Genomic DNA, 25065 nt, shown 5'->3' with positions numbered 1-25065 from the left:
ATCCAGGAGTAGCTTAGCTGCATGGTTCTGACTCTGGTCCTTCGTGAGGTTGCAGCCAGACTGCCCACCAGTGCCATGGGAATCTGAAGACTCGATCAGAGCTGGAGGATCTGCTTACAAGCCTAGTCGTGTGGTTGTGGCAAACCTCAGTTGCTTACTGGCTTCTTTTCCAGCCCACACAGGACTCTCCTTAGTACTGCTAATGGTATGGCAGGTGGCTTCCCTCAGAGCAGGGAACCAAAATGGAAGCTGTAGGCTTCTATAACCTAATTATGGAAATGATATGCCGTCACTTCTATGTGCCCCATAGTGTGTCTTCTACCCTGGAATAGTGTAGGAGGAGATATACAAGGGCATAAATACTAAAAGGCAAAGACCAGTGGAGGACCCCAGAGAGTGAAGACCATAGTCATCTAATGTATTCATTTCTATTCAAGATTCTTTTTCATCTAAAGGGTTATTTTAACACACTGTTAACCTTGAGTGTGGAAGTATATGTCTATCAGTATACTTTCTTAAACTGCACTGGTGTGTTAACATTTTATGTCTCTACTATTCTGTTTACTTGGATAAAAATAAAAATTGACTTACATTCAAAGGAGATTCTATATTAATTTATCGTCATTTCTAGTATCTACAAGACATTTGGGGTTTTTTTAACCTTCACTAAGTAGAGTAAAAGGGAGGAATTTAAATATTGCATAATACAAAGAGTCAGATGTTTGGCTAATTCCAGTGAATATTTTCTTTCTCAGAATTTTTTGCAGATAACTTGGGTGATTTCCTCATTTTTCTCCGCCGCTTTGCCGATGACATCTTGGAGACATCAGCAGATTCCCTGGAACATGTCCTTCATTTTATCACCATTTTCACTGGAAGCATAGAAAGGTGAAGTGCTGAAAGCGTGGCTCTGTCACAGTTTAGAGCTGCAAAACATTCAGAAGACTTCTAAACCAAGAAATAAACAAGCCTGAATCATAAGGGGTTGCCTTCAGAAGTTGTGTTAACATTAATGAATCACCTGACTATCCTTATGGGTAGCCCAAAATCCCACACTTGAGAGGCATAATAAACAAAGGACTTTGCCCACAGAGAATTTGAACCTGCATATAAGGTACCTGATGGGAATTTCACTGCTAGTCCCTGGTTAAAATAGTTACCTTAATGCCAGAGACCTTGCCAGGTGCTAATGATCTTCTAATGTATGATAACAAAGTTTGCTCTTAAAATTCTGAGTTGGATGAGCAGTAAACTTGGGTAAATGCTCTCTGATCTCAAGTCTTAGCATTCATAGCTTCTAGTCCTCCTTCCCAAAGGAAGATGCTCATTGACCTGTAGAGTTGCTTCTCTGATTTTTTGGTGGTAGGCCAAAGGAAACAGTATGTATGTAAGAGAGAATTTGCTGCACAAAGAAGAGATCCACAATCCCCTGAGCTGTGTCAGTGAGACATAGGTAGAAGCCAGTCCTTCACTGAACTGAGCAGACCTAATGAAAAATCATAAGTCAACAAGTATTAGGCGCACATGGTATGCATTATAAGTAACGTGGAATAATTATATCCTGGCCCTTAGGCTCAGAAAGCTTGGAAAGGCAAGTTTATCCCAGATGAAGCTGTCAGAGAATAGTAAATAGTAAGTCGTGCATTGTTATAGTGAAGTAAACAGAATAGCAGAGCATTAAATAGAAACTTAAGTACTCATCCTCGTAATTGGTAAGCTGTGATCTTAAAGAGCTGCATGGTACACTCTGTATATCCCCCAGAAATTGACCGACTTAAAACTGTGGAGTCGTGTTTTCTCCTGTAACTCTCTGTACAGATGATATATGATGTTTTGACTCCTCGTATGGAGAGAATAGTTATAAATTTGGGAGTTAAATTTTCTGCTTGCTCAGTTTGCTTTCTGCCCTATTCATAGGATGAAGAATCCCCACCTAAGGGCCAAACTCGCTGAGGTGTTGGAAGCAGTGATGCCCCACATGGATCAGACCCCAAATCCCTTGGTATCCAGTGTGTTCCACCGGAAACGTGTGTTCTGCAACTTTCCCTATGCATCCCACCTTGCAGAAGCTCTAATCAAGGTCTTTGTGGACATTGAGTTTACAGGTAAAGCAGTCTAGAACCAAGAAACTGATCGCTGATCAGTTTTTAAATGTCAGGAAAATAATCATAAGCCATTATTTATTGAATACCTACCATGTGCTACCCTTGATGCTAAGTGCTTTTTTCACATTGTTTCCTTAATCTGTCACCATCTGGAAAGTTTTACTCTATTATCCCCATTTACCTATGAAGACATGGATGCTCAAAAAGATTAAATTATTTGTTTATGTCATACAATTAAGTGGTAGAATCAGGTCTCTCTCACCTTAAAAAAGAAAAACACATACTGTTAACAACTTTACTATAATTTTTGATAGAATCATACTCAAATAAATTAGGCTGTCCAGTTAAAACCCCAGGTCTTTATTTTTCTCTGCCTCAAAATTACAGAATGGTGGATAATGAGACAGTGTGCTGATTGAGATATTCTTTTGTCTTATCCAGACGGTCTAACTCTCGTACAGTTTCATTGTTAGATTAAGAATAACAGCAGGCAACATTCCCTTTCTCTCATGCCCTTTTGAGCTGTAACCCTGAGATGCTATGTCTGAGTAAACAGTACCCCCTCTCAACCACTAAACAAGATCAGTTACTTAAGACCCCTTTTAAAGGGGATGTCCTACCAGCCAGTGATAAATACAATTAACATTAAAGAGACATTTAACACTTTACTGACTGTTTTTCCATATTTGAATTTTGACTTTGTTACTTGCTTACCTCTGAGACTTAGTTTCCTCATTTGTAAAAGGGGTTGAAGTGATGGTTGAGGCAGTGTATGTAAATCTTTATAATATATAAGAAGTTGCACAATAAATCATTGCAGTTATCTCATTATACAGCCACTATGACCCTCTGGTTGTAATATTAGAGGGTGTATTATAATTCCTGTTTTATTTTCTGAGGAAGTGGGAGTTGAGAAAGAGTAAGAGACTTGCCTTAAGTGGAGCCAGAAGGAAAACCTAAGTCTCCTGACTCCAAATCCCATGCCCCTCCCTTATTATATGACCCAACCTGTAGAGCTCTGGTGGTACCTGTGGCATGTCAAAAGCAGTATAAGCCTCAGATTTTTAGCTCCTGGCCTGATTTTTCAGAGTAATCAAGAACCAGTTAGCCACACAGTTGGGATGTTATCCATGAAGAATGTGGGGATTACTTTTAGTAGCCCATCCTGCACGTGGCTGGCACTGCCACAATGGCCAGCTCAGAGGCCTCATTCAAAGTCTGATAAGTAGTCTACGTTTGGATGTGGAAGCATTTGTTTCCCTTGGCTTTTAATTTGCAGCTCAGTTCTTGTCCTTTTCTGAGTACTGTATCGTTCATATGTCCCCCTCTTGTTCTGTCGGTAAGGAGATAAACAAACACTTGATTATGACTCTAGGCCTCCATAAACTCCCGCGGCAGGTCTTGCCGGTAGCCTTGACACATTCAGAATTTTTATAAAATGGCTACACATAAACATAAGCTCTTGCCTTTTCTCTGATAGCACCACCTTTGTTGATGTTTTGCTCTTGCCTTACTCCAGGAGACCCCCATCAGTTTGAGCAGAAGTTTAATTACCGCCGCCCCATGTATCCCATCCTCAGGTACATGTGGGGAACAGATACCTATCGAGAGAGCATTAAGGTGAGAATGTTTTTGGTGAAACCAAAATTGAGTTATCTGAGTTTTGCTCCACATAAGCCCCAATGGGTTGTGATTCAGTACTGAAATGTTTTTTTCTTGGGCTGGGACTTACAGGATTTGGCTGACTATGCCTCTAAGAATTTAGAAGCCATGAATCCCCCACTTTTCCTCCGCTTTCTTAACCTGCTAATGAACGATGCCATCTTCCTTTTGGATGAAGCCATACAGGTAAAAAAACAAACAAAGAAACAGATTTAACTGCCCTTATACCATCATACATACTTTTTACCTCTTAGTCATAATAGAGCAGTCCTTATGCTAGCAATCCCCTAGTACCAGTCTTGGACACCAAAAATTTGCAAGTAGTAATGTACCACCAACCTTGCCCTTGTAGAGTTTGATAGGTATTGTTCCGTTAGAGACCAAGACCAAGGGCCTTATGAGCTAGGATGATATTCTGGCAGACAGTGGAAAAGAAAGTGTGAAAGGCCAAACTAAGGTACCCTGGCAGAACTAATCAGTCTAGCACTACAGAAAGAAAGCAGAGGATCTTCGTTCAGTTAGTGACTTTCAGCTTTCTTCCATCCCTAGACATCAGTAACAGTGACTGACCAAGGCAATGATTCTTAGCCCTCTTTCCTAAAAGATTCTGACTTTTATACCACTATTTGGAAAAAAATCTCTGGTTTGGGTTATTTTTCACATAAAGACTCCAAGTCATCAGTACTCTTCATCTGTCCACTGCCTCCCAAATCTTTAGCTATATCTGAAACATGAGTTTTACAAAGTATACACCTGGGGGTCTCTCAGTTCCTTCAGCTTAACCCTCCCTTGTGGAGCTGCTTATTGCTGCTATAAAAACTTCCCTTATCTGCGACAGGTGTAAGATAGGGCAGTGACCCAAAGGGAGACAAAGCAGGTAAATCATGAGGGTAGCCTGTTGGATAACCCACACACTCCTCGTATTGATTAGCAATCTCCCAGTAACTTGTATTTAATTTGTGAGCAAATGTTCCTGCTTTGTTCATAATCCCATACTTGAAGATTTTAGATCTGTTGCCTTAGAAAACAAGTCCTGTAATAAATAGACCTTTCTAAGGAACAGCTTGTGACAGAATGACACAGACGGCGTTTTCATGGGACTGTAAGTTTAACATGCTTGCTACAACAGCAAGAATGGTGAGAGGTAGAGGGTTTTAAATATTTATGGTTCTCCTTCCAGACATTTTGCATATTTGATAGAGCTTTGTTTTTTGATAAGCAGTTTTGGGGGGTGGTTTTTTTTTTCATCTTTCATCTTTTTTTCCCCATCTTTCATCTTTTTTTTCCCTGTAGCCTGTTTGCTTTTACCAATATTTCATATACTATTTATCCTCGTTTCTATTTCATAGACTATAATACTTCCAGGGGAATTACCCATAAGTCTACCCAAGCTGAAACAATTTTTCCCACAATTTCTTTTTTATCTTTTTTTGTCTTTTTTTCTTTTTCTTTTTCTTTTTTTTTTTTTTTTTTAAGTCTGTGCCTTGTGGCATGCAGGATTCTTAGTTTCCCGACCAGGGATCGAACCCATGTCCCCTGCTTTGGGAGCGTGGAGTCTTAGCCACTGGACCGCCAGGGAAATCTCCCCACAATTTCTTTTTAAACTTCAGCCCTGTGCTGAGAAATAAAGCCTCATGTCTCTTAGGTAATCTGTGGTTTTCCCAGCTTAGTAGACTAGATTTTAAATAGGACCTCTTAAATATCATCTTCCCTTCAATACACTTTGTTCTCTGATACCTTCCACCTCTGGTTTCTGTAGTATTTGAGCAAGATAAAAATTCAACAAATTGAGAAGGACCGAGGTGAATGGGACAGTCTGACTCCAGAAGCCCGCCGAGAGAAGGAGGCTGGCCTACAGATGTTTGGACAGCTGGCACGTTTCCATAACATCATGTCCAATGAAACAATTGGTACCCTTGCCTTTCTGACATCAGGTAAGGATACAACACACTGCTTTCCCAAAACATGCAGTGGTTAAGATCTGCTTCATTTGAGGGATCAGCCCACTGAGACTCTGGTGACAGTATCCTCTTCCACAGTCTGAGAGGAACTGAATCACTAGAAAAGCTTCAAAAAGAATGATGTTGTCCATTGTTGACATGGGAATGAGGAAATGGTCATCCTCACACAGCTGCCAGAAAGCATAAGTTAGTATCATTTTTCTTGAGGACACAACTTACCCGTATCAGTATAGCTGGGGGTGTTTGTGTTACCTGAAAAAAATATTCTTGAACTCTGGTTAAATGTGGTAGATCAAACAGAGATATTTATCTCTACTCCCTCTAGAGCTGCATTGTCCAGTTCAGTAGTCACTCGCCACATGTGGCTCTCAAGCATTTAAACTTTAGCTAGTCGGAATTGAGATGTGATATAAGTAGAAAATACACATTGCAAGACTTGGTATTTAAAAACAAAGTAAAACCTTTCATTAATAATTTTTATATTGATTATATATGAAATGACAGCCAAGGATCACCAGACATTTGAGGAAATCCTCTAATGTGAAACACAGATAATAGATGAAAACTCTTTAAAACAGGGGTCCACAGCCTGTTAGGAACAGGGCCGCACAGCAGGAGGTGAGCGGCAGGCGAGTGAGTGAAGCGTCATCTGCCGCTCCCCATTGCTCCCCATCACTCGCATTACCGCCTGAACTATCACCCCACCCCCACCCCCGGTCCGTGGAAAAATTGTCTTACACGAAACTGGTCCCTAGTGCCAAAAATGTTGGGGACTGCTGCTTTAAAATATCTTTATAATCTCAGAGGTATGAGAGAAGATACAGCATACATAAAACAGAAACAAAGAGGCAACACAAGGGATTATGCAAAGAACAAGAAGGAGCTCTTGGATATTGAAAATGTAACTTCAGAAATTTTGAAAAGTCAGTAGAAGGCTTAGAAGATAAATTCAAGGAACTCTTCCATGAAAGTAGAACAGAAAAAGAGATGGAAATTAGAAGAGAAAACAAGAAAATAAAGGATCAATCTAGGAAGTATCAAAAGAGAAAAATGAAAGGACGTTATCAAAGAAATAATACCCCCCAAATTCCCCAAAACTAAGTCTAAATTAAAAGGAGCCACCAAGTACCCAGTGCAGGGAATTTTTAAACCCCCACACTAAGGTATATCATTGTGGCATTTCAGAAAATCAGGGTACCTAAAAGGTTCCAGAGAAAAATCAGGTCATGTACAATGGTTTAAACATCTTTGAATTTCACAGCACTGACGTTTGAAGCTGGAACACAGTCCTGATGGAAAATATCTTTTCAGCCTAGAATCTTATTGCCCACCAAACCATTTTACCCTGTTTGAGGGTAAAATGTAAGGACATCTTCAGACGTGAAGGTATCAGATTTACTTCCGGTGTACCCTTTTTTGAGAAGCTACAAAAGGATAAATATACTCCATCAAAATGAAGGAGGAAAGTGGAATCCTGTAAGAGAGATGCAAAGGAAGTTCCCAGGCTGATGATAGAGGTAGCTTGTATGACCACCACACCATAGGCCTATAAAACAAGGAGTCCAGATTGGAGTGAGGAATGGAAGCTTCCAGAAAGAACATCTCCAAAAACTATTTTTGAGAGTTTTACATTTCTGGTGGAGAGTTTAGAAAGATTTAATGATAGGTACTCTGAAAATAAGCAGGAAAAAAAAGTATTAAAAAGTATATATAGGGGCTTCCCTGGTGGCACAGTGGTTGAGAGTCTGCCTGCCGATGCAGGGGACGTGGGTTCGTGCCCCGGTCCGGGAGGATCCCACATGCCGTGGAGCGGCTGAGCCCGTGAGCCATGGCCGCTGAGCCTGTGTGTCCGGAGCCTGTGCTCCGCAACGGGAGAGGCCACAACAGTGAGAGGCCCACGTACCGCAAAAAAAAAAAAAAAAAAAAGGTATGAATCGTCACTATCCTATAGAACTTTATTTGATGGAAATGTTCTATAAATCTAGACTGTCCAATACTATAGATACTAGCCACATGTGGCCATTGAACACTTGAAATGTGCATAGTGTATCTGAAAAACTGAATTTTTTACTTAATTTTAATTAATTTAAATAGTCACATGTAGCCAGTGGCTACCATGTTGGACAGCACAGGAACCTATATTTACTGAAATGGTAAGGTATTTACGATATCATTAATGAAAAAAGTAAGTTACAGAATATGTACAACATGATAATCATTTTGTTTTATAAATGTATATGTATGTAAATATGGACAGGAAAACTAGAAGGATATATTAGCAAAATGTTAACAGTGTTTACATCTGAGTAGTAGTTTTTATATTTTGTTTGTTTGCTGTTCCTTGTCTAATATTTTCTAATATTACTGCAATGAAAATGTATTTTAAAAAATAGCAGTCCCCAGAGGTCTCCAAGTAAAACTCTAAGACATTGTAAGTTGAAGATTGCTAATGGATTGAGTTTTCACAGACTTCGGCTTTTTTTCCAGAGATCAAATCCCTCTTTGTGCATCCTTTCCTGGCTGAGCGCATCATCTCCATGTTGAACTACTTCCTGCAGCACCTGGTTGGCCCCAAGATGGGGGCCTTAAAAGTCAAGGACTTCAGTGAATTTGACTTCAAACCCCAGCAGCTCGTTTCAGATATCTGCACCATCTACTTAAATCTTGGGTACCTGAGATTTAATTGGGCAGGCCAGAGGCCTTGCTCGTGTTTTAACTGGGGGTTTTGACAGTGGAATGACTAGCTGGTAATTATGTGGAAATAGAAAGGAAATGGTTTGTTTCTAGTTGGCTGATGAAGGAATCTTCTATAGTTTTAAATAATGAGATTTTGTACGACCTGTGGGACGTTATTTGGAATTTCCAACATTCTGCCTTGATCTGTGCAAAGATAAACTTTACTGATCCATTGTTTGGAAAAGCAGTATATTTTTAAGGTCATGGGATAGTTGATAAGACTTCCTTCCTAAAAATTAGAAGAAATCATTCTATATCAAAAGAACATTCATGGTATATAAGTGATGGGGAACTTTGTTCCTCAACCCATCCGTTATTGCCCTCTTTGACCTATCCTCTGATGCTCAATTTCTTTCTGATGCTGACCTTCTAGGGATGAGGAGAATTTCTGTGCCACTGTGCCCAAGGATGGACGTTCCTATTCCCCAACTCTCTTTGCACAGACAGTCCGAGTCCTGAAGAAAATAAATAAGCCTGGGAATATGATTGTGGCTTTCAGCAACTTAGCGGAGAGAATCAAGGTAAGGAGGAGGATAATTTGCTTATTAACTTGTTCAATAAAAACTATGTCAACTCAGCCGTTCTGCTTTTTTACCCAATTTGAGGGGGGAAAAGAGTATTGCGTTGAGAAAATATAAATAGCTGATTCTTCCTGATTAGTCAATAGCTAAAACTACCATATTCTTTAATAGTACTACTCTTTTCAATATGAGGGTGAGAACAGAAAAATAATTTAAGAAGCTTCTACTAAAAAGAATTTACAGATTTTTAATAGGCCGTTTTTATGAAAACTTCTCTGTACAGTGTTACCAATAGACTTGAAAATCTACGATATTTATACAGAACTTTTTAGAATACAATTCAAGATTAGTAACTTTTAGTCATTGATTTTTATTGATTTTTCTCTGTTCTCTCTAATTGTAGTTGGTAGTTGGCTTATGTAGGAATGGCCATACATTTTAAAGATTAAAATACTGTATTGTACTCAGCTAATCCCTTTCGTTGGAGCAGCTGCATTTGCATTTATGAAGAAGGAAAAATTATGGCACGGAGTCTAATGGAAAACCTTCCTAATTGATAACAGTCTTCCCTTCATTGAGTTATTTATTGAATTGGGCTTCATCTTTGCCTAGAGCTTAGGCAGATGGATCGCTGAGGAACTAAAGTTCAAGCAGATGTTGAAGCCACTTTTAAATTCCCATACCTGTTTGTTCCTAAAACCGGAAACTGCTTTTCATACACAGACTGCATGGGTAACTCTGTAATTATACAAATAATAACCCCTCCAACCCCCACCCCTTACAGCCGGGTTGTTGTCAGAAGGATGGATGTTGAGTGTGGTGTGGTTTTTTTCCCCTGTTAACATTTAGATCCATTTCTGGTCATGGCTGCTAGCAGCTGAGCCAAACTGAAGATTCAGAGTTGGGGCTGAATGTTAAATTTGCTCCTATAGTATCCATATTGGCTTGTTTAGAACATAAAGCTGAGAATTGTTACTGTCGCCATAAAGGGTTACTAACAATAACCCTTGAAGGTTAAGGTATAGTCATTGAGCATTTTGAGTTCAGCTGCTTCTGTGATTTCCCCGTAACTGCCCGGTATTTGTGCTCAGTCTCTAGCAGACCTCCAGCAACAGGAAGAGGAGACCTATGCAGATGCCTGTGATGAGTTTCTGGATCCCATCATGAGCACACTGATGTCTGACCCTGTGGTGCTGCCGTCTTCCAGAGTCACTGTGGATAGATCCACCATTGCCAGACATTTGCTCAGGTAAGCCAGCCCCCAAAAGCAGCCTCAAGAGTACAGGTGTGCATTTGTCTGCTATCATCTTTTTCTCCCAGTACAGTGCACCCAATAGGTACTCCACATTGTTGATTTATTAACGTATTGTGTTGAGGAGGCATTTTGGTAGAAGTATATCACTTGATTGTTAAGGATTTCAACATCCAAAACAAGACACCTGTTGAGAAATGCTGGAGCTAACTTTACCTCTTCCTTCCTCAAGGAAATAATTTCTATCAATTATAAAATATGTCAACCTTGGGCTTCCCTGGTGGCGTAGTGGTTGAGAGTCTGCCTGCCGATGCAGGGGACACGGGTTCATGCCCCGGTCCGGGAAGATCCCACATGCTGCGGGGCGGCTGGGCCCGTGAGCCATGGCCGCTGAGCCTGCGCGTCCGGAGCCTGTGCTCCGCAACGGGAGAGGCCACAACAGTGAGAGGCCCGCGTACCGCAAAAAAAAAAAAAAAGTCAACCTGGAGTATAAGTTGACTTGACATTGTCTTAATTTTACTTTAGTTGTAAAAATATAAAAGACAGATTGAAAAAAAAAATTCAGGTTTTACACTCATCGTATGGGTTTACCCACATTCTGCTGCAGCTGTTGCACTCAGCCATGGTGACTACAAGTTTTCCCCAGCCTGCCTACTCTAAGTGCAGCATTAGAAAGAAATGGGTACTGAGAAACTCTGCCTATTTAAAATGAAGTTATATAAGTTGACCCAGATCTAGGGAAATAATATTTTTTAAATATTGGAAAAAAGGATGTTCTACTTGATGGTATTTGGTATTAAGCACTCGCTATATGCATGATGCTGTGCTGGGTAGTATGTCTTTTCCAAAGTGTCAGTGAGAGTTTATATTTTTATCGTGGCTTGAGAATACAGAGAGAAGGTATATCATTTTACCTGTGAGGAAGCCATAATCTGCATTTACTTGAAGAGCAATCAGCTAGCTAAATCGAGTGTCAGCCTACAAAGCTTTCTCCCTTAACACCTTATACTGTTTCAAGAGTCTGTCACTAAAACTACAAACAGCTCTTTATGCCGACATGATTGTTACAGGGTCTCTGTCTTGGGGAAATGGAATCAAATACCATCTGAAGAGCAATGTTGAGATAAAGTTTGTTAAGCGGAGAGACAAAGTAGCTAAAAAATCTGCAAAAAACAAAAAACAAAAAAAAAACCTCCCAAATCACTCTCTGTCATCCCATTCTTTCTAACCTCAAGTCAGCACTTGATTCAGAATCATAATACACTCTAGCTTCAGTCTCAAGGTGGGATGCCTAGGTATTCTCTTTTTGGCTGAAGATGTTAGAACTTACGGAAATAACCCCATTTCTCTTTTTCTCTTTGTCTCAGTGACCAAACAGATCCCTTTAACCGTAGTCCCCTCACCATGGACCAGATCCGGCCAAACACAGAACTAAAAGAAAAAATCCAACGTTGGCTTGCAGAGAGGAAACAACAACAAAAGGAGCAACTTGAATAAATACTGTGACCTAAACAAACCAAAAACCAACCCCAGAGTGTAGATAAACAATTGTTTGTGGTTTCTCTCTTTCTGGTTCTGTTCCTTTCCTTTTTCTTGCTTTCTTTTTTATTCTTCACCCTTTACTAAATTAGAGAACTGCTCTTTCTCAAATTATGATAATTAAAATTCCTAAGAACTTTACAGTGCTCCTGGCTTGCAGGAAATTATACTTATAGCATCACCATGTTTGGAAATCATCACTAATTTTTACCCTTTGTTATATCTCTTCCTGTTCGTTCTTCTTCCTTTTCTTACCTTAAATTACATTAACTTCAACTACTAAAACCTCCTGCCACCCTACTATTTCTCTTCCAAGAACTGCTCAGACATCTTTGGTGAGCACTGCTTTTAAGTATATGATGTCACGTATTGACAGCTGATATCAGAAAGTCCTGTGTTATCAAGGTATTTACTAGACTTTATGACCCAGACTTCAGCCCTTTTCCTTGTTACAGCTCTGCAATGTTACAGAATAACATTTTGTATAAAAGCAGATACCTTGATGTTTGAGTAGATTTTTGAATAAGATGAAAGATGACATGAAAAAAAGGAATCTTATGCAACTTCAGTTGGTAGCTCTTAGTTTTGTGTTACATTGTAACTCAAAGATATCTTGGAGGCCAAACACTCCCCCATGGAGTTGTCATTACCACAGAAAATTTAGCCCTATAATATTTTTAGGAGGATTGGTAGAACAAATTTGCAGTTTTGACACTTTATTCAGAAAATTCTGAGGTGAAAAAAGAAGGCTGTTGGGCCCTTTTCATCTGCTGGAAATCAAGGATTAGGCTTGAGTAGAAAAGTTAGGCAACAAATATTGTAACTATGAAAAATGTCATTTTAAGACACTAATATCAGCAGTATATCTCAGTGTATATATATATATACACACCTACATACACACACCGTGTACATTTTTATATTGGTCTAGTGTAAACAGAGTACCAATTTATATTGTCTCTTCCATGGTAAGATGTATGCAGTGTGTGGCCATGTTTACTAACACTTATTCTAGACAAAATTCTGAGACTGTAAAATGTATATAGTTAACGTTTGTTTGGGCTTAAGACCTGACTTCTAAGAGCTGCTTCTAACTCAGCCTTAGGTCATCAATTAACAGAGCAGGAATTTGAGCACAACCTTGTCCACAAACCATTTTAAATACCCACTTAGGCCTATGTAGTTAGTAGATGGATGGGCCCCACTTTTACAGGTTGAGCTTGAGTTCCCTACTCAGTTGTGCAGCTTAACATGCTGAGTGAGGCACATTCCCCTATGGACTGTCTATATCACTATCCCTCTAAGCCCAAAAATATAACTAACAAGAAAAGTGGTATGATCCAGAAACAGGGGTCATTGCTTCATTTAGAGGATATTATTGTTAACCATGGCCTCTTTCAAATAAGATGGTAGTTTTACGGTAATCCAACACAAGTTGTTATAAGCAGTCCTTGATGTGTTTTTGATGGTATCAGCTGGAAACCCTCAAGTCAGAGGGCATCCCACACTAGATATAAAGTAGATGTTGCCTGTTGCTGTGCTTATAAATGAAAAAGGCAGTCTAGGACTCTCGCAAATGCCAGAATGTAAGATAGTAATTCAGTATGCTCCCTGGGTCTTTAAGGCATGGGTTGACAGGATGTGTTTATTTTCTTAAAATGAGCTTCTTTTCATATTTATTATCCTCCTTTACTTCTCTGAGAATGAACTGTATAAAATAAGCTTCAATTTATTTGCATTTATCTTCCAAACCCAATGTAGAAGGATATTTTCATTTTTAAAAGAAGTGGGGAAAAGACCAGAGTTTTATAGGAGAAAATTGGAGGAAAAAACGGGCACAAAACCTCAGAAGGCAGCTGTTCCCAGCAGCTTTCTAGTTAACAACCTCTATGCTGCCTCTTGTATCTGTGTCTGTATTCTACTTCTGTATTAAGTTAAGTCTTCAGATTGTAAGCCTTTTCTGGCAAGGTTTTTTGTTTTTGTTTTTGTTTTTTAAAAATCTTTTTTCCTGAAACTTTTTATGAATGGCTATGGCACCATTAATGCTGCTGAATATCTATAAACTCATCACAAAGGCAAGTGCGTAGCTTAAGGCCACTATTGGTAAGGAAACCAAGTGTCCTCTGTGCCTTTTTCCTTTCCTTGAAGTAATTTAAGACATCCCAAAAATGCGACTAAAAAATTATGATCGTGGTACAACATGGTGCGTATGTGCACTCAGCTTAAAGAGGGCTTGTGTTTTCTGGAACTCAGCAAGCTCTAAATCTATCAGAGCAGACTTTCTGACATACCTAGTTTTATGTGTTGGCTTTGCTAGCGTATGATAGGAAAGTGAAGACTCTAATCAGCTCTAGTATTGCTTACTAAGAGGGTAATACTAAACTTGGAAAATTAAGTAGGTTTTATCAAGCAATCTGGGTTTGTTTGTTTTTAATATAGTTTTTAATGGATATGTGAAAACTGAAAGAAATGTCGAAGGTTTTTTAATGGTGCAGGTGAAGGTGCCAGTTGCTATTTGGTATCACACTCTACAAAAGCTTCATTACTTTATTTGATGCTGGTTACTAAGCAGCCATTGCACAGAGCATAAGTCTACTGGGTGCCTCTACAAGCCAGAGGCTGATGCTGCACTGTTGATGTCATGTGAAGAAATAATGCACATGCTCTAACTGCTTGGAAAAGAAAAAGAACCTAGAAACAAAGAAAATGAAGAACAAAACGACAAAAAGTTTGATTGAAATAAAACTTGATCAACGTAACTGTATTTTGGAACATTCCAGGAAGGTTACTTCTTGTCATACTTGCCTGGGGGTGTTTGTTCAAAGCTTGTATTTAATAAATGAACATCTGACTTAACCTTTGTTATCACTGCTTTATTACAGTATCAAAAGCTAGTGGCAGTTCCAGAAATCCCTCTGAAAACTTAGTGGGCTCTGAACTTTACTTTTTTTTAAAGGTCGTATCAAATGTGTGGCCTGGCTGACCTAACCTGCCTTACCAGGCTTTTGGACCTTGGAGTTATCTTCAGATGAGTCTCAGGGCATGTTTCTTCCTAAGCAGTTCACTTTTGGCTTCACTTTTCTTCATCTGGCCTAAACCCCAGGTCTTTCACTTTAATCATTCACTATCAAGTTCCCCTTTCTTGCCCCTTGTTTCTGCACCTCTGCTATGCAAAACCTCAGCCCAGATTAACCCAACCATTTCCCTCTGCTCCAATATCCCAGCTACAGGCTATTGTTGGAGAAAAATGACACAAACTTTAGAGTGGTGTGACCAACCACCCTTCTGTGTGTCCTTCAACAGCTACTCCAAACTTTAACTTCTTCCCTTAGATTTTCTCCCACCCTCCCACTTAACCCTCACACTCAGATGACCTTGCCTTCTAATTCACAGATTTCAGAATTTCCACTTTCAAACTTCTCTTCCATCATCTCATCTGTGGAAAAGGCCCCACAGTTTCAAAGCTAATCCCTCCAACCTTATTTCCAGCCTCATCAGGAATCTTGTCAATACCGCTTCTCGATCTTCAATCTCCCCCTTGAGTCTCATATCTCACATTTGGTTTTCTGGCTGGTCTTCCTTTATAGGCATATTTCTTCACTCTGGCTTCTATCCTAATTGAAACTGCTCTAGCTAATGTTTCTATATTGCTACATTAACTTCCTCATCCTTAATTTTACTTCTCTGGAGTATCAGGCAACTGAATCACTCCTTCACTGAAGCGCTGTTATTGACTCCTTGATATCACTCCTAATTTTTCATTCCACCTCTAACCATTCCATCAATCAGTTTTACTTCTGCTCAGGCTTCCCCGGGTCCATTACTTATTGTTTTTCTCATCAAATGCCACATCCCTACGTATATCTTTCCTTCCAGTCATATTAACTATAAAGTTCACCTCCGTAGGACACAGCTGTTCTGTTATGCATCAACCCAAGGATCTCCTTCTCTAGGAACTCTTCCCAGATCAGCACCACGCCTAATCCGATACTAATGCCTCTTCTCTGTTTACATTGCAACCTCATCAGATCCCAACTCTGCCACTCACTAGCTACTGTGGCCATTTACCAATGCCAGTCTTAAATGGGCACACTACCTAACAAAGGCTTTCTTTAAATTCCAAAATGCCTGACAGACTGAAGGCCCTCAGTAACTGTGATTTTGTTTCTTATATCCCCATAGTTCCTTGCGGCTGGATAGGGAATTAAGGGAATTGGATTCCAATCCTAATACAGGATGCGGGGGAGACCAGGATTACACCTAACTGTCCGTGTTTGGCCTAGGACCCACCCTCTCTGCCTTTGTAAGGCGATCATGTTGGCCTAGAAAAGTCGCAGCGGTGCCTTCCAGCCCTAACTTGCCTCGTTCTCTCTGAAAAGCTGCAAAATCACCCTGCGCAAAAAAAAAAAAAAGTGGAGGTCTGCGCCACCGCAGAGCGCATGCGCCATCCCTCGTCGCGCCGGCCTTTCGGACTTCCCTGAGCGGCTGACCCAAGAAATGCCTGTTTCTCTGCGGAATTCCGTTGTATTTTACGTGATCTCTGGTCTCATCTTCTCGTACCCACTTTCTCATTTGTGACTGAAGAAAATGAATTGGCCCACAGAATTCCGGAAAAATACTAGGACACCTAAATATCTTGGACCGGCACGGAAAGGAGAGGCCTGACCTTGGAAGCGGAACGGGGTCCTGCGGCAGGTCCTTCCGGGAGGGTGACATTCAGCCGGCCGGTCGGCGCGACGGGCTTTCCGTCCTAGAACCATGGCCCAGTTTGTCCGTAACCTCGCGGAGAAGGCCCCGGCGCTGGTCAGCGGTGAGCGCGGCATCAGCCCGGCTACGCGGGTAGCCGGGCGGGCGGAAAGGCCTGCGAGGGCCCGAGGGGAGGACGCGGGAGGCGGTCACCCGAGCGGCCGGCGGGAGCCGCGGCGGGCACGGCCTGAACGTGGAGGCGGGGGAGGCAGGAGGCGGATTGGCGGCTCTTCTCTAGCTTTTCGCTGGCCAGGCCTGCGGCTTGGGTTCTGTCTACAACCTAGAGATTCTGAATTCTGACCGCAACAGCGAGCGGAGGGAGTGTGTAGGCAGCCGGGGTTGCCCAGCAGCCGCCGCCATGACGCCCTTCGACCTCCAGGAGGAGGAATAGAGAGGGGATGGCTCCGCTAGGAGAGCGTGGGAGACGGCAGGCAGAGGTACATGAAAGCATAGAAATGCGGCCGCATCAGCTTGTCTGCTGCTCAGTGGAGTATGTGAAAGTCTGCAGAATTTTTAAGGATGGGTGACCTTTGGAACGTTGCCTTTGTATTTTGTCCTGGCCAGATCCTGAGATACTTCGCCTTTAATCTAAGGGAATTTTTAGGTGAAATTGAGCTTTACGAACGAATATTCCTGCCCCGGTAAGCATAGGAAGGGATATTGGTAAGCAGCAATGTTTATTACCATACGTTAGCGTTCGTGGGGATTTTCTGTTCGAAAAAGCTGGATGTATCTTTACTAGTAGAAGGTTGTATTTCAGAGCAACCCTGAGTAGTCACAGCCCAGGTAGTAATCTTATGTCAGTAAATATTTCATTTGTCTCCTGTAGCAAGCTATTCATTTTATCCCCATAGTGAGATCAGTTAAGTAGACGGAAGCTTCTTCGCTAGATGTGCTATATTCTAGTAAGTGGTTGAAGCGCAGGTCTCTGAACGGCTTTCGCTCAAATTTTGTTCGTTGTCTCCTCCCTTTTCTCCATCAGCAGTCGAACAATGAGTTACTAAATGCCTGACAGTGTCAGATACTTTAAATACTTGATCCTCTTCTCCTACAGAACCCCACAGTCCACTACTATTATAAGTTTACACACTTTACCAAAGAACTTAAGTTTACAGCTTGACTAAGATAAAGCTCTACATTTTTACATAATGCAAGGAGAAGGAATAGTGGCTTGATTATTTGGACTTTGTGGATGATTTGAGGCAAATTTTTTTAAATTTCAGGTGGGTTTTTTTTCTCCTACCAGGGCTTTCACATCTTTTCGGTGGTGCATCTTGGGGAATTGCAAACTAATTTTAATGATAATTTACAAAAAGAAAAGTAATGTGAAAATAATTATGAAATATATCAACCATTTCCTCTGTTACTATGAATAATTAAAAGATACAGGTTGTTATTCTTCCAGAAGTACTCAGAAAGGAGAACTCAACTGGGGCCAGAATGTTAAAATGGAGCTGTATTTTGCTTCGTAGCTTAACTTGGTGTATTAAATGTTAATGTTAAATATCTAAAATATTGCTAACTGTATCTGTTAATTCTCCTGGAGGACAAAGACACTTACAGAAATAAGTAATTTTAATTCATCAAACTTCCTCGGAAAGGTCATAGAGTCTGGGGTTTTTTTGGGGTTTTTTTTTTCCTATTAACTAAACTTGAGACTTTATTTGGATTTCACCAGCTTTTTGAGTTAATCTCTGTCTGTTCCAGGAACCAATCCAGGGTACCACAGTGCAATGAGTTGTCTATCTCTCTAGTCTCCTGTGTGACAGTTTCCCAAACTTTCCTTACCTTTCATGACCTTGACAGTCTCAAGATGTCTGTGTAGGTATCTGTCTAGGTATCCTTTAGATGTTCCCCATTTTGGATTTGTCTGGTGTCTTTGTCATGATTAGTCTGGAGCTATGGGGCTGTTGTTGTTTTTTTTTCTTTTTTTTTTTCTTTGGCCGCACCTAGCGGCATGGGGGTTTGAACCCGTGCCCCCTGCAGTGCAAGTGCAGGGTCTTAACCACTGGACCGCCAGGGAAGTCCCTGGAGCTATGGATTTTGAGAAAGAATACCACAAAAGTGAAGTCCCCTAATCACATATCATGATGTAAGTGATATCCATATAACATCACTAGTGAAGTTAGCTTTCATCACTTGGTTAAGGTAGTTTCACTAGGTTTCTCCTAAAGTTACTGTTTTTTCCTTTTCATACTGTATTCTTTAGAAGCAAGTAACTAAATTGGGGGAGGCAGGGGCAGGATTCTTATCTCCTGTAAGAGGGAATATTTACATATATTTAAATAGAATTCTTCTGTGAGAAAGATTTGTCTCTTCTTCCCCATTTTTTTATTCAGTCATTTATTGTATGGACTCACGTACATTCATTTCAAACTTTGTACCTCCAGTAGTACAGTAGTATGTTATTTATTTTGTTGCTCACGTTGTTCCAGCTTTGGTCATTGAGAACTGTCACTTTGGCACCTCTGTCCCTTCGACATTCCCCTTTACTTTCTGGTACTACAAGATGCTTCAGACTTTTTTTTTTCTTCCCCTGCCATGCCACATGGCTTGCAGGATCTTAGTTCCCTGACCAGGGATTGAACCCGGGCCCCGGCAGCGAAAACGCTGAGTCCTAACCACTGGACCGCCAGGGAATTCTCCAGATTCATCTTGTGTATCCTCTGCCCCAGCCTTAGAATTAGCCATTTCTCCAAGGAACCCTAGTTCCTTTTATTGGACAATTGTATTTTGAAACTAAGATCTAGGTACTGGATATGTTCCTTGCCACTAAACTATGCTAGTAACCCCATATTCATGGAACGTAAGTTCCAAGACCTCCAGTGGATGCCTGAAACCACAGATAGTACTGAATCCTATATATGCTGTTTTTTTCCTATACATACATACCTATGATAAAGTTTAATCTATAGATTAGGCACAGTGGGCTTCCCTGGTGGTGCAGTGGTTGAGAGTCCGCCTGCCAATGCAGGGGACGTGGGTTCGTTCCCCAGTCCAGGAAGATCCCACATGCCGCGGAGCAGCTACGCCCGTGAGCCATGACCGCTGAGCCTGCGTGTCCGGAGCCTGTGCTCCGCAACGGGAGAGGCCACAACAGTGAGAGGCCCGCGTACCGCAAAAAAAAAAAAAATTAAGCACAGTAAAAGATTAACGACAATAACTAATAAAACAGAACAATTAAAATACTGCAGTAAAAGTTATGTGAGGGGGGCTCTCTCAGAATATCTTATTGTACTGTACTCACCCTTCTGATGAGTGAGATGTTATAATGCCTACATGATAGGATAAGGTGGGGCAGATGATGTAGGCATTGTGACACAGCATTAGGATGGAACAGGGACAGCATGAAATTTCATCACACTACTCAGAAAGGCACACAATTTAAAATTTACAGATTGTTTAGTTCTGGAATTTTCCATTTAATATTTTCGGACAGTGGTTGACTGCAGGTAACTGAAACTATGGAAAGCAAAATCAGATATGGGGAGACTGTTGTACTAGAATATCATTGCCTCTAGGCCCTCTCAGTGGACAAGGAGGTGTGTGCGTATAGGTATTCCTCTACTTAGAATAAAATTACGTACCAGTAAACCTATCACAAGTTGAGAATATTGTAAGTCGAAAATGCATTTATTACAGCTAGCCTACCAACATCATAACTTAGCCTAGCCTACCTTAATTGTGCTCAGAATACTTACATTAGCCTACGGTTGGGCAGAATCACCTACCACAAAGCCTATTTTAGAAAACAGTGTTGAATATCTCACGTAATTTATTGAGTACTGTACTGAAAGTGAAAAACAGAATGGTTGTGTGTTGGTTGTTTACCCTCATATCACATGATAGACCAACTGCAGCTTGCTGGCACTGCCCAGCATTACAAAAAAGTATGGTACCCACTATCGCTAGCCTGGGAAAAGATCAAAGTTCAAAGTATCATTTTTATTGAATGTATGTCACTTTCACACTGTAAAGTTGAAAAATTATAAGTTGAACCATCAAAAATTGGGGACCATGGGGCTTCCCTGGTGGTGCAGTGGTTGAGAGTCTGCCTGCTGATGCAGGGAACATGGGTTCGTGCCCCGGTCCGGGAAGATCCCACATGCCTTGGAGCGGCTGGGCCCGTGAGCCATGGCTGCTGAGCCTGCGCGTCTGGAGCCTGTGCTCCACAACAGTGAGAGGCCCGCGCACCGCCAAAAAAAAAAAAAAAATTGGGGACCATCTGTATATTCACCCATGGGTGTGTGTGTACACACGCGCACACACACACACACACACACACACGACCATTGGACAATGTGGGGATTAAGGACGCTGACTCCCATGCAGTTGAAAATCCAAATATAACTTTACAGTTGGCCCTCCATATCCACAGTTCCACGTCCACGCATGCAACCAGCCTCAGATCGTGAAGTACCATAGTACATATTTATTGAAAAACCTCCACATATAAGTGGACCTGTGCAGTTCAAAGGTCAACTATAGTTGTTTCTTATTGATCAATCTGTATATAAAACTAAACATGGGTTCATAATGAATGTCTCCAACTCTAATCCAGTACCACAAGGTTTGTTCTTTTCTTCCACATCTATAACTTCCCTCTCTTACAGTGAGAAACCTGGCTCCCATCATCCACCATTCATTTACTTATATTTTGTTCATCCCTTGTATACATGTAAAGCAGTTTCAAACTTTTTAACCTAAACTCCCTGAGAAACAAATTTACCAACTAAAGTACAGTGTTTGTGTACATTGTACTGATTTGTTTGTTTATAAAGAATAACATATCTGTATGTTGAAGATAATTTTAAAGACTGTTGACTGTTAAACAAGACTTTGTTCTCTTTGATGGCGCCGTCTTACAGGCGTTGGCAGTTCTATTTAGAACTATCTGGTAGAGCTTTGGGTCTGCTTAAAGATTTACCCATGGCCCTAAGCCAGAGGATGATGGAGATAGTAACTTTAAGAGTAGTGAAATACCTAAATACAGGCAGTTAATATTAGGGAAAGTACCAGGAGTTTTGGGTTATCTGTCTTTAAGCAGTAGACACTTTATGGATGTTCATGTATTTGTGCTGTTTTTGTCATGCTGTCTTGTAATTTTTTATATAAAATACCTTTTCTTTTGCTGAAATCACTACCATAGTCTCACATCTACCCTGGTCGTTAAAATTTTTTTTTCCTGAAATAGTAAATACCTTGAGGAATTTCAGCTTAATAACAGTTAAGTTTTGGCTGCTCTTAACAATACATGTAGGCTTTATTTTTATTATTTGTGATATTTTGAAGGAGGAGCAGCTGTGCTTTTGTTAATCCAGCACATATTGATGAGGATACCAGAAATGGGTACTAATTGGTATAATTCTATCTGGATTTGTGGCCAATATAGTGACAAGTTTTAATCTTATTCTTAAGGATGCCATTCTACAGAGCTCCTTCCCTCCCCTTCTGCACCTCTTCCCTCCAAATTTTTTGGTCTCTACAAGACAATATGATTACATTGCTGCTGTTTTCTTGTTTTTGAACACAATTTCTGGTAACTTTATAGTTAACTAGATTTGCCATTCATAAATGAAGTACTAGTACTCTGGTACTGGCCACTAGTGAAGTCCTGGCATAATTGAATGTGCTTATAGCTTCCTGCCTGATTGAACTGCCCTGTGACACAGGTGTTCTGCATCTTTAAAAGCCTCTGGTTTCCAGGGAGCAGCTTTGACTTTTCACACCGGGTGCACATTTGGTACAAGCATTGAATGAATGTGATGCATGAATAAATATTTGTGTCCAGCCCACACATCTGCTTCTTTCGGTCTCTAGTGAGTTCATCCTGGTTTTTTGTTTTGTTTTGTTTTCCAGCTGCTGTGACTTACTCGAAACCTCGATTGGCCACATTTTGGCACTATGCCAAGGTTGAGCTGGTTCCTCCAACCCCTGCTGAGATCCCTACAGCTATTCAGAGCTTGAAAAAAATTATCAATAGTGCTCAAACTGGTAGCTTCAAACAGCTTACAGTTAAGGTAACTATGGGCTAAATGAAAACGTATGTGCATAAAAGAAAATGTCTCCCCTTGGGATTTTTCTGATTGTTTTGATTAATATATGTATTTTTCAGTGAGGCTGAAACCAACATAATGAGAGATAATCTCTTTTTTGACTGTGGAGAAAGATACTTTGTAATTTTGTCATCTGGGTTGAAATAATTGGGCTGTTTTATGTCTTAGTTTCCTATTAATCTTATAACAAAGAAGTGATCACTTTTACTGGGCAGCTTTTTTTTTTCCTTTCCTGTTTGTTTAGTGTACTAAATAGAATGGCTTGCTTTGCTGATTCTGTACTTTTTTTGTCTGTAGTCCTAAAACTATCCCCGATTTGGCTAAAAGCTCTTGGTCTATATCACAGTCAAGCAGCTAACACTCATGGAGGGTAAAAATACCAAAACCTAGAAGCATATAATATGATGTGAAGGGTGGAGATAAAATCTAAAGACTTAAGAATTCTAAAGAATTGGAACTTGAGGACTTCCCTGGTGGTCCAGTGGTTAAGACTCCTCTGTGCTCCCAGTGCAGGGGGCACAGGTTCTGTCCCTGGTCAGGGAACTAAGATCCCACATGCCGCTCAGCACATCCAAAAAAAAAAGGAAAAAGAATTGGAACAAATTCACTTCCAGGTGCTAAAAGGAAAAGGCCCAGTTTTGTTGTGGAAAGGTATTTTTTTCAACTGGAGTTTCAAGATCCATATTTGTGCTTGTGTGAACGCTGTTTTCTGGAACTGTGTGTGTACTTTTTAGGGCAATAAAACATTGATCTGTGAAACTAATTACTGAATACTTGGAAAGAATTAAACCAAATAATAAATGAATAAAAATTATGTCTAAAGGGAATGATAGAGCCCTTCAACTTTCAACAGATTTTCTTTGGCCAGACAGAAATGTCTGTTCAGAGACTTGCCTTCCTGTGGCCGTCCTTTCATATGGATGCCCTGTCTAAATGCGGCAGCTATTTCCAGGATGTGGGTTGTTTTAGGGCTCATAAAGTGTCTCATAAACTAATAATGAAAGGGTTAAGTCAGTTCAGGTCTTTAAAGAATGCTTTGAAAGAATTTATAAGCTCTGGCCTACTTACCTTACATAATTGAAAGTTCAAGGGTTCTCAGCAGTTAAAGTTAACATCAGTAATTCTTGACTTTGACTAAAACTCCCCTTTAATTTGAATAGCATCCTTATATTCTCTGTCACTTAATCCTGGAAAAGAATCGTTTTAAATATATAAGAAAAAAATGTACATTAAAATTTGTGCTTCTTTTTTCAGGAAGCTCTACTGAATGGTTTGGTGGCCACTGAGGTGTGGATGTGGTTTTATGTTGGCGAGATCATAGGCAAGCGTGGCATCATTGGCTATAATGTTTGAAGACCAGTCTTTGCTTTATTATTTGGGTGTTCTTGGACCATGTGTGAGCAGACTGCTATTTGAATAAAATAAGACAATGTGTCAAAATCAGTGTTTTCTCTGTCAAGCACTACATGGAAGGTCACAATTTCTCTTGATATTAAGTTCGGTTGTCTTTTGCTTTAATACATTAATACAGCTCTAAATGCATGTCTTTGCTTAGCCTGAAATTGGAAAGGATAGATATGAATATACCAACCTGGTACATGTATATATGAGGATAGCATTTTACTTTGAAGTCTTGAAATAAATGATATTTAAGCTTAATTTTAGAAAAGTTGGGGAAAGGCTTTGAGAAAACAAGAACTTGTTCCAGTAGGAGAAAAATAATACCGTGTGCCAAACATGGTATATACTAGTTAAATCACCTAGTATAAAGAATACAATTTGGACTGTTTTTCTTTGCTAAAATCAGAGAAAGACCCCTTTGACAACAGCTGTGTCTGTAAATGTAGGGGTACTTTTTGTCAATTTGAATATAGCTTCCCCAAAAGAGACCAGCTGGGTGATATTCTGTGTGTCTTTGTAACATCTTTAACACTAGGACAGAGAATGAAAGCAATGACCTATGTTTTCAGTTTAATTTTGATATGTTATTAACCTGTCTTTTTTTTTTAAAGACCTACCTTTACAAAAATAAAATATCCTATAGATGTTTAACAGGATTATAGTTTAGTATCGTCCATGGGTCAAAATAATATATTATGTCCTGAAATAAATACAAGTGATTGGTATCAGTCTGTCATCTTGAGCCACTTTATTGAGGATTTGGGAGCGACTTAATCATTCATTGGCCTTTCCTGGGGTTCTTACCATCTATGAATGTCTCGTTGGTATGTTTCTAAATCTGTTGTAACTCTCTTTGCAGCCACTGCACAACATGGAATCCCAGCTGATGATAAGCAAAAGATGATTGCATATTGGAAAAGCATCATGGCTCACAATATAGTATTAATCCTTTAATAGTATTGAACCTTTATCCAGTCAATCCCAAATTTACCAACTGGTTTTGAACACTGCTGCTTTAGCCAATAAAGGGCACAGCTTTTCTTTGTGATAGGCAAGAACTCACCAAGGAGAGACTGCTACTCTCTG

At 40.2% G+C, this 25065-nt stretch overlaps 2 protein-coding genes and 1 pseudogene across 3 annotated transcripts in view; all 3 read left to right on the top strand.

Moving 5' to 3' along the window:
- Positions 1–14625, top strand: part of UBE4A (ubiquitination factor E4A) — a 33877-nt gene extending 19252 nt beyond the window's left edge. Inside the window, exons 12-20 of the mRNA XM_082845714.1 lie at positions 756–888; positions 1918–2105; positions 3625–3725; positions 3840–3953; positions 5527–5701; positions 8216–8396; positions 8838–8985; positions 10077–10234; positions 11605–14625. Of these exons, the coding sequence (XP_082701840.1) occupies positions 756–888; positions 1918–2105; positions 3625–3725; positions 3840–3953; positions 5527–5701; positions 8216–8396; positions 8838–8985; positions 10077–10234; positions 11605–11734 (1328 nt within the window). The 3' untranslated portion in view covers positions 11735–14625. The remainder of the gene's footprint in view (positions 1–755; positions 889–1917; positions 2106–3624; positions 3726–3839; positions 3954–5526; positions 5702–8215; positions 8397–8837; positions 8986–10076; positions 10235–11604) is intronic.
- The window catches only part of LOC309964907 (trehalase-like), a 419483-nt pseudogene that overhangs the window by 178886 nt on the left and 215532 nt on the right, over positions 1–25065 (top strand). The gene's annotated exons all lie outside the window — the stretch shown is intronic.
- On the top strand, positions 16471–24704 carry ATP5MG (ATP synthase membrane subunit g). The gene is made up of 3 exons (XM_082845734.1): positions 16471–16586; positions 22382–22542; positions 23833–24704. The coding sequence occupies exons 1-3, from the start codon at positions 16535–16537 to the stop codon at positions 23929–23931; spliced, it is 312 nt and encodes a 103-aa protein (XP_082701860.1). The 5' UTR covers positions 16471–16534; the 3' UTR covers positions 23932–24704.

This window comes from Leucopleurus acutus (assembly GCF_964270905.1).
Source record: "Leucopleurus acutus genome assembly, chromosome: 8".
NCBI lineage: Eukaryota > Metazoa > Chordata > Mammalia > Artiodactyla > Delphinidae > Leucopleurus > Leucopleurus acutus.
Note: the sequence above shows the minus strand (reverse complement) of the source record. Positions and strands in the feature narration are given on the sequence as shown.

Excerpts from the sequence above, each read along its gene's own strand:
- ATP5MG (XM_082845734.1), top strand. The coding sequence starts at position 16,535 with ATGGCCCAGTTTGTCCGTAACCTCGCGGAGAAGGCCCCGGCGCTGGTC. Across the intron at positions 16,587-22,381 it reads GGCCCCGGCGCTGGTCAGCG|CTGCTGTGACTTACTCGAAA; the intron begins GTGAGCGCGGCA and ends TTTGTTTTCCAG. Across the intron at positions 22,543-23,832 it reads TCAAACAGCTTACAGTTAAG|GAAGCTCTACTGAATGGTTT; the intron begins GTAACTATGGGC and ends TTCTTTTTTCAG.